Source organism: Dendrobates tinctorius, unplaced genomic scaffold (assembly GCF_039654945.1).
Source record: "Dendrobates tinctorius isolate UK_male_01 unplaced genomic scaffold, ASM3965494v1 ptg000158l, whole genome shotgun sequence".
Taxonomy (NCBI): Eukaryota; Metazoa; Chordata; class Amphibia; order Anura; family Dendrobatidae; genus Dendrobates; species Dendrobates tinctorius.
The window spans coordinates 4087478-4101565 of record NW_027361825.1 but is presented as its reverse complement, the minus strand read 5'-3'; the positions used below and the strand labels follow the sequence as shown (position 1 = coordinate 4101565).

Here is a 14088-nt window from a genome sequence, read left to right as displayed (position 1 = left end):
GATGGCAGGGAGGAGTGTGAGCAAAGGACTTGACATCAGCTTAGGGCTTTAGAAACCGTTGGTTATGGGGGGCGGAGTTACAGTGACAGGGGACCGGGAATGCTATAAATACTGAGGGAGGGTTCCAGAAAGTTCCCATCCCCAGGGGGAGCTCAAGTGACAGGAGGACTACGACAGTCTGGGCACTCTGAGGAAAACCAAACCAGGGGGACTGAGGAGAGAGAACGTCAGGGGGTGGTCCTGACAGGAAAATACCGCAGAATAGACGAGGCATCGAGGTAAAGCATACCGTACTGAGAGAGACGACTGTTCAGTAAAAGTACTGTTGGTTACAGGCCTAGGGCGGCCACAGTGACGGATCTGACAGGAGTGTCAACGAGTGAAGAGGGGACGGTGTAAGCATACACGTCCCCAGTGTAAAGTATGGTGTAAGGGAAGCGGCTCAGGAAACGGAGGGCTGACAAGTAAGGCGAAGTAAAGTGTATTGCATTGAAGTGCGGTGTACTGTGGAGGCTGTCAAGTGGGCGGCCAGAGAATAAAGCTTGGACCTGTTGTACCCGACATTTGCCTCCATCGTGTCTCTGTTACATCTCTGCGCGGTATAAAGAGGGACCACCCCCCCAGCTCGGCCCACCTCTACAACTTTATGACACCTGCACATGATTTACCTTTGCAAGTTTGTGGATCCACTTGAGGATTTATTCCCCCTGTACATAAGAAATTTTCGGTCACTGCGTCTCTAATGTCCGGAATATCCTTGAATTTGTCTATCTTTTTGGTATCCTCTAGACAGGCGAGCCTCTGTGGAGAAGAAGGTAAGTTATAGTAATGAGCAAACATAAGACTGCAGATACTGTTGAATACAATGCTGGGGATGAAAGCCAATGACTCCATTCAGCCTCTGACATGCAGCCTGTGCGTCTGAGACAGCACTAAGTCATGCCTCAAATTGCACGATGCAGAGAATTAAGCATCATGGAGGGGGAACGTGGCTAGGTGAGTATATTTGCATTTTTATTTTATCAGTCACTACTTGTGAAGGCGCCACACTCTATATAGAAGAGCTGTGGGGGCATTGTATTATATACAGGGAGCTGGGGGGCATCATACTGTATATAGGTAGCTGTGGGGGCAATATACTGTGTATAGGGTGCTGTAGGGCAATCACACTGTATACGGAGAGCTGTGGGTTATTTTACTGTATATAAAAGAGCTGTGGGTACATCATGCTGTGTATAGAGAGGTGTGAGGACATCATACTGTTTATAGGGGCTGTGATGACATCATACTTTATGTAGGGACCCCTAGGGCTATCAAATTGTATATAGAGAGGCTGTATAGGCCATGATACTGTACATAGGCTGCTGTGAACCATCATACTGTATAAAGAGAACTGTGGGGGCCATCATGCCATATACAAGGGAGCTGTGTGGCCATCATATCATATATTAAGAACTGTGGGGCCATCATACTGTATATAAGGAGCGGTGGGGCCATCAAACTGCATATTGGGGAGCTGTGGGTGCCATCATACTATAAATAGGGGAGCAGTGGATGCTACCATACTGTATATAGGGAACTGTGGATACATCATACTGTGTATATGGAGTAGTGGGTACTATTATACTGTGTATAAGGGGCTGTGATGACATGATAACACATTTGAGCATCAAACTTTCTTGGTGTCACTCTGGGATCATCACACTGTACTAACTTGTATAGGGGAAAATCACTGTGTAGGGGAGCTCATATTCATGCGATTTGCATTCTTGTGGTCATGTGAAGACCAACTTCTCTTCCTGTTTCTCTCAATGCTTTAATATTCATAGAAGCAGGAAAGGAAGCTGTCATGTGTATGTTATGACAAGACAAATAAGCCTTGGTATGATAAACACCTTTAATGATAAGGCATTGGCTTTATAGATGAAAGGTGCGCCCTCAGAATCAATTCATCTGGTGGGCCTAATGTTCCCCAGTCTGACACTGCTAATATAACAATATATTTTTAAATAAATGAAGACAGAATAAATTAGATTAAGGTTTTTTTTCAATAATAGGAAGGAACAGAAAGGCAACTCTATGGCAGCAGCACACATGGCAGCTCTATCGCAGCAGCACACATGGCAGCGCTATGGCAGCAGCACACATGGCAGTGCTATGGCAGCAGCACACATGGCAGCTCTATGGCAGCAGCACACATGGCAGTGCTATGGCAGCAGCACACATGGCAGCTCTATGGCAGCAGCACACATGCCAGCTCTATGACAGCAGCACACATGGCAGCTCTATGGCAGCAGCACACATGCCAGCTCTATGACAGCAGCACACATGGCAGCTCTATGGCAGCAGCACACATGGCAGCTCTATGGCAGCAGCACACATGCCAGCTCTATGACAGCAGCACACATGGCAGCGCTATGGCAGCAGCACACATGGCAGCGCTATGGCAGCAGCACACATGCCAGCGCTATGGCAGCAACACACATGCCAGCTCTATGACAGCAGCACACATGGCAGCAGCACACATGGCAGTGCTATGGCAGCAGCACAGATGGCAGCTCTATGGCAGCGGCACACATGGCAGCTATGTGGCAGCAGCACACATGGCAGCTCTATGGCAGCAGCACACATGGCAGCTCTATGACAGCAGCACACATGGATGGCAGCTCTATGGCAGCAGCACACATGGCAGCTCTATGGCAGCAGCACACATGGCAGCTCTATGGCAGCAGCACACATGGCAGCTCTATGGCAGCGGCACACATGGCAACTCTATGGCAGCAGCACACATGGCAGCGCTATCGCAGCAGCACACATGGCAGCGCTATGGCAGCAGCACACATGGCAGCGCTATGGCAGCAGCACACATGGCAGCGCTATGGCAGCAGCACACATGGCAGCGCTATGGCAGCAGCACACATGGCAGCTCTATGGCAGCAGCACACATGGCAGCTCTGTGACAGCAGCACACATGGCAGCTCTATGGCAGCAACACACATGGCAGCTCTATGGCAGCAGCACACATGGCAGCTCTATGGCAGCAGCACACATGGCAGCGCTATGGCAGCAGCACACATGGCAGCTCTATGACAGCAGCACACATGGCAGCGCTATGGCAGCAGCACACATGGCAGCAGCACACATGCCAGCGCTATGGCAGCAGCACACATGCCAGCTCTATGACAGCAGCACACATGGCAGCGCTATGGCAGCAGCACACATGGCAGCGCTATGGCAGCAGCACACATGGCAGTGCTATGGCAGCAGCACAGATGGCAGCGGTATACATGGCAGCTATGTGGCAGCGGCACACATGGCAGCTCTATGGCAGCAGCACACATGGCAGCTCTATGACAGCAGCACACATGGATGGCAGCTCTATGGCAGCAGCACACATGGCAGCTCTATGGCAGCAGCACACATGGCAGCTGTATGGCAGCGGCACACATGGCAGCTCTATGGCAGCAGCACACATGGCTGCAACACACATGGCAGCTCTATGGCAAGGGCACACATGGCAGCTCTATGGCAGCGGCACACATGGCAGCTCTATGGCAGCAGCACACATGGCAGCTCTATGGCAGCAGCACACATGGCAGCTCTAAGGCAACAGCACAGATGGCAGATCTATTGCAGCAGCACACATGGCAGCTCTATGGCAGCAGCACACATGGCAGCTCTATGGCAGCAGCACACATGGCAGCTCTATGGCAGCAGCACACATGGCAGCTGTATGGCAGCAGCACACATGGCAGCTCTAAGGCAACAGCACAGATGGCAGCTCTATTGCAGCAGCACACATGGCAGCTCTATGGCAGCAGCACACATGGCAGCTCTATGGCAGCAGCACACATGGCAGCTGTATGGCAGCAGCACACATGGCAGCTCTAAGGCAACAGCACAGATGGCAGCTCTATTGCAGCAGCACACATGGCAGCTCTATTGCAGCAGCACACATGGCAGCTCTATGGCAGCAGCACACATGGCAGCTCTATGGCAGCATCACACATGGCAGCTCTATGGCAGCAGCACACATGGCAGCTCTAAGGCAACAGCACAGATGGCAGCTCTATTGCAACAGCACACATGGCAGCTCTATGGCAGCAGCACACATGGCAGCTCTATGGCAGCAGCACACATGGCAGCTGTATGGCAGCTCTAAGGTAACAGCACAGATGGGAGCTCTATGGCAACAGCACACATGGCAGCTGTATGGCAGCAGCACACATGGCAGCTCTATGGCAGCATCACACATGGCAGCTCTATGGCAGCAGCACACATGGCAGCTCCATGGCAGCAGCACAGATGGCTTCTCTATGGCGCAGCACACATGGCAGTTCTACTGCACCCTGTAGCAGTACGGCAATGTTCTGGCCATTCAATCAACCTGATAAATCGTTCTCCTTACCTTACTCTCTCGCTTTATGATCACATCTTTTCGCTCAAGCGCTCTATCAGTTTCCTCTGCAACAAACATGGCCTTCACCAATTCTTCCGAGAGCAATGTCTTCTCTACGAAATATAAAATGGTATTGGTTAACCTTTTTTTTTTACATTTTTAGACTATACAGTTGGATTATGATACTTTATGGAAACCGAGGTAAAACAGAGTATTTCGAGCTTTGTATCACAAAGAATAATCTCCGATCACTATGAAGCAATGTTCTGAAATTAGTCACAGAGGAACAAGTCACAGAGGAACAGAGATATAAAAAAAGACAATATGAAGTTTATAGTTGGAAGTACACAAAACCCATCACATGAAATCCTTCCGTCTGACACTCACCATGGTCGCTGCACGTGACAGATTTCCCTCGCTGCTTTAAAGCCCAGGATGCCCCGGTTGTACACGGAAGGCAGATAGGTCTGCGGGAAGAGCGAAGCGTTATTCCTGCTGTCTAAATAAAAACGTTCTGTTCCACACTCTCTGAATAAACACCAGCTCCAATAAGAAAAATCCTAATTCGTAGCTTCACACTTTTGAAGGTGCGCCGAGCGCGCCAAAATGCAACATGGTGCGCTTGGCGCACACCGGCGCACCTTCAAAAGTGCGCAGCGCACGCAAAAATCCTACTAGTGCACGGCCAGCGCATGGTCTGCGCACCCTATGCTAAAGGGAGGGGGCGCAGATCGTATGCGGCCATGTGCGATAGTAGGAGGAGATGACCGGACGAGGCGGGCAGGGGGCGGGGCTTAGCGGCACCGTGCGCTGCATGTAAAATGCGCTAGTGTGAAGCTAGCCTTATGCAGAAGAATAGACCCAAGCAAAGTCTTGTAACTTCAGTGCTGTCAGAATGTGGTAGTGACCTACTATGTCACTCTTTATTAGGCAATAGATGCAACCAAACTGAATGGTTTAGGCCTATCCAATCTACACTGACCTCACAATAAGAAGATATGGCTTTTTGGCAGCTTATTGACACTGTTTACCCGCATCTTTCCAGCATTATATGATTTTGATTTTCCAGCACCTTATTAACGCTGGCAAGGTCTATGTCATATACGTCTTAATAAAATGCTCCTCGCTTGTTGTGTATATCATGTATAAGAAATCTCTCTGTGTTATAAAACACACCATGGGATGTTCTCTGTGGTATTTTGTGGTGACAATACCTCAGTCTATAGTGTTCTTACCTCTATAGTGTGCTTACTCCAGCACCTCTTCTGATTAGGTAGCTCAGCACAACATCATGCCACAACTATGATTTCGCACATGACCTGTGAACCTTTATGCTTGTGTCATGGTTTGGACAGTGTTCTTGCCCTGCACTCACAGGGTAAAGTGTACGTGGCCTCTTTCTGGATCTGGGAGGGGTATTTATACTCACTCTTTACCAGGGTTCTCTGTCAGCTATACTGTTGTTCTGATTGTGTGTCTGACCCCCCTGGTGTGCGTGTGCACTGCAATGCTTGTTTGCTTCCCGTGTATGACCCGGTCTGTCCCCTCACTCTGTACTACACCTCTCGTTTTGGTATTATTGTCTTTTCCGGTTCTGACCTCCTTGCTTGGCTATCGTTACTCCGTTACAGGTTACCCCTATTGTACCGTCTATTGCCCGTTCTGGTTTTTTGATCTGTTGCTACGTCCTGACTATCCATTCTGCCTAACCCTTTGGTACTGTCGTGCTATCTTGTGCTTTGACACTGGCTTGATCTGGATTCTGTCTCTGTCTATGCCCCTTGGTAACATTGTCCTGTAGTTACCTTTCTAGGAGTTTTCTTCAGCTCCTAGCTCTCTGGAGTTTAGACCATGCCCTCAGCAGTCACATGCTTCAGGTCCTGTGAGCCTGGAGCATGCATCGTCACCACTGCTGCCCCATTCCACAGGTATCTTTGTGCACAGTTTTGCACTCAGGACACGCGTACTGGCTCAGTGAGCAGGTTCAGTGCGGTGTTCCTGACAGCCATGATACCAGGACAATGCAGGTCATGACGTCCCCATAACAGATATGACCACAGGGCCTCCATAGTAACTACACTTCCAGTGCCCCATAACAAGGTTAGTCATGGTGCCTCAAGATGTGGTGATCATGTCACCATTGCTTAACGTGTTCATGTTCAATTTAACCAAGTTGTCAAAATAAATCTTCACTTATTTTACCTAATTTTACTGGAAAACTCAAGTTGCTTATCCAGTTCAATGAGAGCCATATCGTAATCATAGGATTTTTCCACACCCTTGTCCTTTTTGCCAATTGGGTTGTAGTCACTATGACGGTGGAGTTCCTTCACTTTGTAGACCTTACCTACAATTGATGAAAGGAAAAAACATACGTAGTCCTCGTAGTTTGTAGAATCGTCTCCGAGGTGCTCATGTTTCTGCTAGAGAGCACGTTGGAGGTTGTACATCAGGGATGGGGAAACTCATTTCTGCCAAAGGATATTTCTACCATCATTCGGGGGCCGTACAAAATAATCAACTTAAAAATTATCCTGCTATATTTGGTCAAATATTTAAATAGCTCTTCCCAAATGGAGCTGCTTCTCTTTGGCGAGCTGTGTGATGTTAGGTGGTATGGGTGATGCTGTTACTTTTCCAGGTTTGTATCCATCTGCAGCACAGTCAACTATTTGCAATAAGTTTTTTAAAGAAAGCACCATATCCTCTGCACGGTAGTGCATTACCACAGCGCCATGAGACACTACTCCGTAGAAGGTCCCACTGTTCTGATGAAGGTCATGTTATTGGCCAAAATGTCAACTTTTTCTATACAGTGGATGAATCTGTATCAATAAAATATCTTATAATTTTTGCATCTGCTTTGGAGTGTCGAATCTATTTTTTAAGTTTTGTAAAGAACTCGCAGCAGTGAGTTGTTTTGAACAGAGATGTATATTTCACTAAAAGTCTCCTCAGAGTGGGAAATTCATCACTGCTCATGTAATGTTTATAGAACTCAAGCTGTATATACATCACATTGGAGATACCAAGACTGCTGTATTCATGACATCGGAGACACAGAGACTGCTGTATACACGTCACATAGATGTTGAGACTGCTGCACATAAATCACATAGGAGACACTGAGACTGCTATATACGTCACATAGGATACATGGAGACTGCTGTATATATATCACATGAGATACATTGAGGCTGATGTACTGTATATACATCACATAGTATACACTGAGATTGCTGTATATACTGTACATTCCGTCGGAGCCAACAAGACTATTGTATGCATAACATAGGAGACAGTGAAACTGTTGCATACATCACATAGGTGACAATGAGACTGCTGGATACATGACATATGATACATTGAGGTTGCTGTATATACATCACAGAGTATACACTGAGACTAATATATATACATAACATAGTATTCACTGAAATTGCTGTCTATACATCACATAGGAGACCCTGGAGTTGCTGTATATACATCACATAGGAAACGCTGATACTGCTGTATGTATCACAAAGGAGACACTGAGATTGCTGAATACATCTCTTAGGATACACTGGGACTTCTGTATACTTCACATGTGAGACACCAAGACTGCTGTATATGCATTACATAGACTACACTGGGGCTGGTGTATATATAGCACAGGATACAAAGGATGATGTTTACATTGCATAGGAGACACTGCTACCTTCGTTGAAAGAACTGGATTAGAGCACAGAATGCACTAACTTCTTCCACAAAGAAGGCGCTGACATTAGTACTCCAGCATTCAGAGGGTTGGCTGCTGGCAAAACAGGGTTGGCAGCTTAAGCATTGCAATCCCCAGGAATCTATCAGGATGCCTAAGAAAATGTAATTGTGAGCCCACCCTTGTTGTGGTAGGACCACAGCTAGAGCTCAAGTAAAATTGATGGGAGAACTTACCTCCAACTCTGACACTGACAGTATGAAGCAATTCATCTAGATGGAAGCAGTGAGCAGCCGTCAAGAGAAAAGATTTGCTCACAATGGTACCTTTACATGTCTCTTGAGACCCTGGACGCTAAAAGTAACAAAAAAGAGAAAGCGTCACAAAGTCTGTTTGCAAGTGAACAGAAAAGAGAGAAAATTGAGCAAATTTTAATCTTAATATATGCATGCTCATAGTTGAAGCAGATCTCATTTTTTTACCTAGCAGACCAAGATGCCCAAGGTCGTGCACCTTTTAATTGATTGGATTTATTCTACTTCTACTTCAGAATAAGCCTGGCCATTCTTAATGAAACTCCCACAAAGTGCTTTCTTAAAGGGATATTCCCCCAAACAGAATACATTGTAATTAATAAATCTTGGAATAGTAATTTGTTCCACAAATTGATGTGTTAAAAAGATGTTCCTGTGCTGATATAATCTTATAAATGTGTCCCTGCTATGTACTGTGTAATGGCTGTGTCCTACCATGCAGAGCTGGACCAGTTCATGTTCGGAACATACCTGTTGGGATCCTAACAGCGCCGGCGTACTGCCTTCGCTGCGCAGGGACTCACCCGTACTGTAGGGGCCTCAGGGACAGGAACAGCTGAAAAGTACTGATGCACAGGACCTGAACGCTGTAGTTTTAGCAAGCAGGCACAGGACCTATGTGAACGCAAGGGGGCGTGACTTAACGTCCTGCTTACAGAGATGGTAGAATACTCAGAGTCGGGCAAACCAGAGGTCATACACAGTAGGGGCAAACGAGGTACAGGAGGAATAGGCAGATGGGAGGTCAGACAAAGCCAAAGGTCATACACAAGAGGGCGGTGCGGTACCAAAAGGATGAGCAGAGAGAAGTCGAGTCACAAGCAGAGAGTCATACACGAGAGGGTGGTGCAGTACAAGAGGGTCAGGCAGAACTCGTAACAGGGACAGAATCGGATCACAACCAAACAAGCAACAAGTTATCAGGCACAAGGCACACGTAGACAAGAGGTCACTTAACTCAGCCGACGGCAGAAGTATAACTGACACCGGACCTAGGTCCAGTGAGCATTAAATAGCCGCCCTCTGCCAGAGAGAGGCAGAAACAATTAACCCCCTGTCTGACCAGGACGGGCCAAAGCAAAACCCCGTCCCGGATCATGACAATACCACAGCTCCTGGCCATGGGATGAAACATAAGTCGCTTTAGATAATTGAATATTCAGATAAAAAAGCAGCAGCTGCTACTTTCTGAGGTAACACATTACTCTTCCTGCTTTATCATAGGACTGAGGGTTTCTGCCATGTCACCAGTCCTGTGAGCTCATGATAAATGGAAGTCAGTGACATATGACCGCTCCAGCCACTAGAACTCATACCTCACTGATTTGATTTTCGATTATTTCAGGGGGCTGGAGACAAAACACTGGCTCCTGTGAAGAAACAGGAGGGGAAATATGTAAGGGTCCCGTCACAGGGTGATTTTGTGACACATCAGCAATCTCGCCAGCAAGATCGCTGTGTGTGATGGGGATCAGCGACCGGCCCCCCTGCCGGTTATCGCTGATCGTGCTCGAGCGGCCTGGGCTGTTTTTCGATTGCTGGTCTCCCGCTGCCCAGCACGCATCGCTGCGTGTGGCAGCGAGAGACCAGCAATCAGCGACGCTGGTTTCTAATGTAAACGTCGGGTATCCAGGAGCAGCGCGACTCCTAGATACCCGCTGTTTACTTTGGAAACCGGCGCACACGCTGGTTTCCAAGGTAAACGTCGGGTATTCAGGAGTCGCGCGGCTCCTAGATACCCGATGTTTACCTTGGAAACCAGCGTGTACGCTGGTTTCCAAGGTAAACAGCGGGTATCCAGGAGTCGCGCTGCTCCTGGATACTCGACGTTTACATTAGAAACCAGCGTCCAGCGTCGCTGGTCCTGATCGCTGGGGCTGTCTATGTGACAGCTCACCAGCGATCAGCCTAACGATGTCCCAGCTATCCCATCATGTGGGATCGTTGGTGGGATCACTGGGACATCGTTTAGTGTAACGGGGGCTTTACCTTAGAAAGCAGCAAGTCCTTGAAGTGTCATGTTTGTACTCAATTATCATAAGTGACTTATGTTTCTTCCTCTGACCAGGAGCTGTGGTATGTGCCAAAAATAAAATGGAGCAGCTCTGCATGGTCAGGTACAACAAATAAGACAGTACATAGCAGGGGAACATTTATGAGATTATCTCAGAACAGAAACAATTTTTTTATAATCTACTTCTCCCCATTCCCTTCCACTTTATCAGCGCACGACACACCATTGCCCAATTAAAATTTCAAGCAATAGAGCAGGTTCAACTCCCACGCAGGGGTGGGAATCATATCAACCTTCTTAAGAAACGAGAGGCATATTGGATATGTGGGGAAGGTGACTTGATGGACAGACTTGACTGGAAGTAGGAGGGGACGGTTTGTGCACTATAGACGGAGATTGGCAATGACAGAAGGGTAACAGCTGGGAAAGATAGAAAAGGGAGTGCAGTACCTAGAATTGACCACAAGATGGCAGGGGGGACTGTAGTTCAGGACTTGACATCAGCTTAGGGCTTAAGAAACCGCTTAGTCATGGGGGGGGGGGAGATAGGAACCCAGGAGGGAAATTCCCAGTGAGAGAGGGGATAAATAGGACAGGTTAGGGTTCCAGGTTAGGCTAGTCCCGGTGGGAGCTCAGGAGGAGAAGACTCAGGACAGAAGACTGAGACCGGTGGAAGAGTTCGACCAGGGGACTGACAGGAAAAGACAGTCGGGGGGGTGGCCTTGAGACGACGGACCGCAGGACAGACGAGGCCCCGGGGGTACCGATTGGACGACAACCTCGGGCAGGTGAAGCGCTGGTGGTAGATTGGTCTGGGACAGCCCCAGAGAAAGATCCGCGAGGGACGTCACTTCGACAGGAGGAAAGGTGAAGGTACCCGGGCCTGGAAACGGAGAACTGTAAAGGAACTGCGGCGCATGGCTATGGTCGTGAGGAGGACGGCCAATAATCCCGGATCTGTTACAACTGAAATCTGCCTCCGTCTCGTCTTTGCATCGCCTGGTGTCTGTGTCGTCTGGACATGGTAAGCAGTGGACCTCCCCCCAATCCGGGCCATTACTACAGATACATGAGCTCAATACTCTGGCACCCAAGGGGTTAAATAAGGATTATGATGTTCAGGCTTTTCTTATGTCATAATCTTAATTTTATTTTCTCAGGTTTGTGATAATTCATGCTGTAATCTCTTATTTAGATAGTGTACTAACTATATGTATTTCTGTTACAGAACCAACAGCGTTGAATGCATTGAAATCACTATCACCTGAGCACAAGATGCCACCACTTCTTTATATGGCACCGCCCTACTTCTGTATAACGTATAGTGGAGCACCTACGGTCTTACATCCACCAAAACATATCCACCTATATGTAGTGACAGGCACCGTCAGACACAGAGTATGCACGCCCCCTTCAGCGTCATCCTACTGATGGAAGGCACAGGCCGCGCCTCCTCCCACCATGCCCTCCGGCCAGTGGAACGCAAGATGGTGGCATTGGAACGCACGCCGGGCTACTTCCGGTATCACACTTCCGCCCGGGCCGCCATCTTCTCCCTAGATAAAAACACTGCCGGTCTCACAGAGCGCAGCACCCGGGACAAGCGGCGGACGCCATGTCAGTGCAGGCTTGCCCTTTCTGCACACATCAGACCGGTAAGATTCTAGGGGCACTCCCCACCATTATGTCAGCATATAACGGGGTTATGTTTATTCAATGACGGCACCGTTACCTTTTTTCAGATAACCAGCCACAAGTAGCCTGCTCAGTCATTTTGGTATGTAGGCACCTCTCTCCCCTATACACTATCACTATATGGCAGTGCACATTCCATAACTTTGTCCTCTTACCTCCTAGGCGCTTTGCCTATATATTGGAAGCTCACAGTACATCATAGGGGTATGTGCCTCTCCTATATCTTGTTACCTGACCTTTAGCACTGTGTTACTCTATGGTTTATACATTATGTCACATGGCTATGATGTGATTGATGTCTCTAAGCAGTTGATATTCCATAAACGGTTTCTGCACCCAGCTGTATCTCTACATTTCTTACGTATATACTTTAATTATTTCTCAAATTGTATATTTACTTTTGTTTCAGTACATTGATGAAGGTCATACAGACCGAAACCTCACTGTATGTACTGTACTTTATTAAAAACCACCATTTTCCATTGGAATCACGAGTTTGTGCCAAGTTTTTAAACACTAGTTCACGGATTGGGACCCTACTTATACACCACCACCCCTATCTGAGTTGTGCCAACGGTTTCTATAATAATTTAATTATCCCTTACGCTGAGCACACTCCTCTGGGCAATGACATCACTAACCTTCTCGTATAATGCAGAAGAGACATCAAGCATCATAGCACAATCCACCTTACCAAGCGATTTCCTTAGAGTCCCACCAAAAGAGACGAGGGGACATGACCTGTAGAGGGAATTGAGACGCTGCACTAAGTATGAGTTACACTGCGTCACCCTCACGGAGTATTTAGAGGTTCAGAGAATACCTAGGGGCCTACGTGTCCCCTTGCGTCCAACTCTTTTAGTGACGCTCATGATTTCTGCTCACGCTTTGAACAAATTATTAATAAATGTTCTTTTGACCTTATAACCCTCACATTAGAGCATCTACATCGGTGAATCACAAAGTGTAAGGAAGAAATCGCGAACATCGAAAACCAGCTGGCATCCTCAACTACCACCGAGGAGTTCGACACTCTAAAGACCAGGATCAACGGGATAATAGAACAACACCAGCGGGACACTGAGACAAGCAAAAGGAACAAGTTCGCACAGGATACTGAAGCCTACGAACAGAACAGGGTTTACAAATGGCAAGAATCTTACAACTCTGGGAACTTTACCACACGACCAAACTACAGATCGTCTACAGACATCCCGACTTCAGGTTCAGACTACGAAAGACAACCCCCAAACAATCGTTTTTTAGGCCAAAGACGCAGACCTTCAAGAAGAAGAGGACCCGCAGGGGAAAGAGACACTCGCAGAAATATGGACTTCAACCGCATAACCCGCTCACAGGTAATAACCCCCTTGTAGTCAATATTTCCTCCAAAAACCTTGGTAAAGCGGAATAACGTGTGTTGCAGAAAGGCCTCTCCTTCTGCCCTAGTTATAAATATAACACGTTTAGTCTAGATATGGACCTACAAAGATTTTACAGGTCACTCAGATTGAAATTGCATTTCTCGAATAAAGTGGCCACCATGAATGATACTACTTCATTATTAATTTCTGGTGTATCTTCTGAGAGCCTAGGCCTCAGGAACAAAAGTAACTACAGACCCTTGACAGGTTCTCATGCCCTAGAAACCTTCATCTCTTTTGTTGATAATACATTCCAGAACCTAAGGGATGACAACATCAACAAACGTAAGGTACACTTTCCCTCCAACCTTCCTCCGCTTGACCAACAGGCTCTAAACAGCATACAAAATGATAAAGACATAATCATCAAACCAGCGGATAAGGGGGGAGCGATAGTGATCCTCAACAAATCAATGTACCTTAATGAGATATACCGCCAATTGGGTAATACATTGATCTATCAACCACTTCAAGGTGACCCTATTCAGGAGGTCCAACAATTAATCCATGAGATATTAACCAAGTATAAACACAAAGGGGTT

General features: G+C 47.3%; 1 protein-coding gene across 1 annotated transcript in view; it reads right to left on the bottom strand.

The window, feature by feature from the left end:
- LOC141051776 (complement factor B-like) overlaps positions 1 to 14088 on the bottom strand; it is a 55507-nt gene that overhangs the window by 7060 nt on the left and 34359 nt on the right. The window contains exons 12-16 of the mRNA XM_073548800.1: positions 8336 to 8453; positions 6602 to 6746; positions 4787 to 4866; positions 4409 to 4512; positions 669 to 801 (exon numbers count right to left, since the gene is read on the bottom strand). Coding sequence (XP_073404901.1) covers positions 669 to 801; positions 4409 to 4512; positions 4787 to 4866; positions 6602 to 6746; positions 8336 to 8453 — 580 coding nt within the window. The remainder of the gene's footprint in view (positions 1 to 668; positions 802 to 4408; positions 4513 to 4786; positions 4867 to 6601; positions 6747 to 8335; positions 8454 to 14088) is intronic.